This window comes from Emiliania huxleyi (assembly GCF_000372725.1).
Source record: "Emiliania huxleyi CCMP1516 unplaced genomic scaffold EMIHUscaffold_7272, whole genome shotgun sequence".
Lineage (NCBI taxonomy): Eukaryota > Haptophyta > Isochrysidales > Noelaerhabdaceae > Emiliania > Emiliania huxleyi.
The window spans coordinates 1-1363 of NW_005196550.1; the positions used below are offsets into that span (position 1 = coordinate 1).

The 1363-nt window shown below is 65.6% G+C and overlaps 1 protein-coding gene across 1 annotated transcript; it reads left to right on the forward strand.

Annotated features, from left to right (window-relative positions):
- The first annotated feature begins 51 nt into the window (after nucleotides 1–51).
- On the forward strand, nucleotides 52–611 carry EMIHUDRAFT_374412 (hypothetical protein). The gene is made up of 2 exons (XM_005761068.1): nucleotides 52–558; nucleotides 589–611. The coding sequence occupies exon 1, from the start codon at nucleotides 116–118 to the stop codon at nucleotides 443–445; it is 330 nt and encodes a 109-aa protein (XP_005761125.1). The 5' UTR covers nucleotides 52–115; the 3' UTR covers nucleotides 446–558; nucleotides 589–611.
- Nucleotides 612–1363: the final 752 nt, after the last annotated feature.

Sequence of the window (1363 nt, forward strand, 5' to 3'; positions counted from 1 at the left end):
GTGCCGGAGCGATTCTAGATCAGGTCTGGCACCTCCCCACTGGAAACGAACATCTGAGTTTCAAATCTCGAATAAATCTCGAAACACACGTGAATGCTCACTTGGCAGGTAACATATGCGCCACGCGCCCCAACCGCTCCTCTGGTCGCCGCCGGCCTCCGCGGCGGCGGCGATGTCCCAGCGCCACCCATCGGCCAGCCCTCAGATCGATCGATCGGCGCTCAAAGTCGGCTTCAGATCCGAGAACGCTGCTGGCGCCGCCGCCGATCCCAGCGGCGACGCCAGCAGCTTCCCCTGCTCTCCAATGCGCCGAGAAGCGACGCGGGGGTGCTCGGCCCGCCATGGACGACGAAGGATCCGCCGGGCGCGCGTCGGACGGTCCGGTGGCACCCTCTGCGCGCGGCACCTGCCGGCGCCCCGACGACACCCGTCGCGCCACCGCTGATGGAGGGGCGGTCGGCGCCGCTGCCGCCGCGCCGCCGGTGGGAGGGGCACTGGTGGTGGCCTGGGCGGCCCTCCGCCGCCGCTCGGGGCGCCCGGGCAGCGGTGGCAGCCTGCGCCCGCGTGCTTCGAGCTGCCCGCTCGGTGCTTCGAAATGCTCGCTCCGGCGGCCCGCGACCCGTGCTATTCTTTTTTCTACGTGCAAAATTCGAGCCAATAGAGGAAACTGAAGCGGGCAGGCTGGAAGCACTGAGGGACGGCCGATGTTCGCCCAGTGCCACACCTGATTTTAGAATCGCTCCACGCTCCGTCCTCCGAGGCGCGAGGGGTGGCTGGGACCGACCGGGTTTCTTTACTAGAGTTGTGCAGATCTCCGGGGTACCGGCACTTGGAGCACTTGCACCGGCGCATTGGAGCACGTGGAGGCCCAAATTTTTTCTCTCCCCCTCGACTAAACTCACTGTACCGCAGAGGGTGCCCTCTGCTAACCAAATGTTGCGGGCTGGCGTGCTGGTACGTCTCGTGCTCCTGTTGTTTTGCTGCGCCGCCGTCGACTCACTGCGAGTGGCTGCGGCTGCGGCGCCAAGGCGGTCCGTGGCCAGAGCGTCAGATCAGGCGATGGCGACGGCGGTAGCGAAGGCGGCAGCAGCAACAGCCGAGAGGTGCACTCTCCACCGTCCCTGTATTTTCGCTGAGCTACCTGTTCCGGTTGCCTCTGTCACCGCTCTCACACCAACGTCCATCCCATATCTCCCAGCTCCCACTCTCGGTACTGCACGTACTGCACCGCAGGTCCGTCGCCGTCCCAGTCTTCCCCGAGGTGTGTGAGTACACTGGCATCACGCTGACGCGGTACATGTGCGAGATCGCACGCGCCCACCCCGGGCCTGAATGACCTGGAGACGCTCATCTCGTCGATCCA

Excerpts from the sequence above, each read along its gene's own strand:
- EMIHUDRAFT_374412 (XM_005761068.1), top strand. The coding sequence starts at position 116 with ATGCGCCACGCGCCCCAACCGCTCCTCTGGTCGCCGCCGGCCTCCGCG.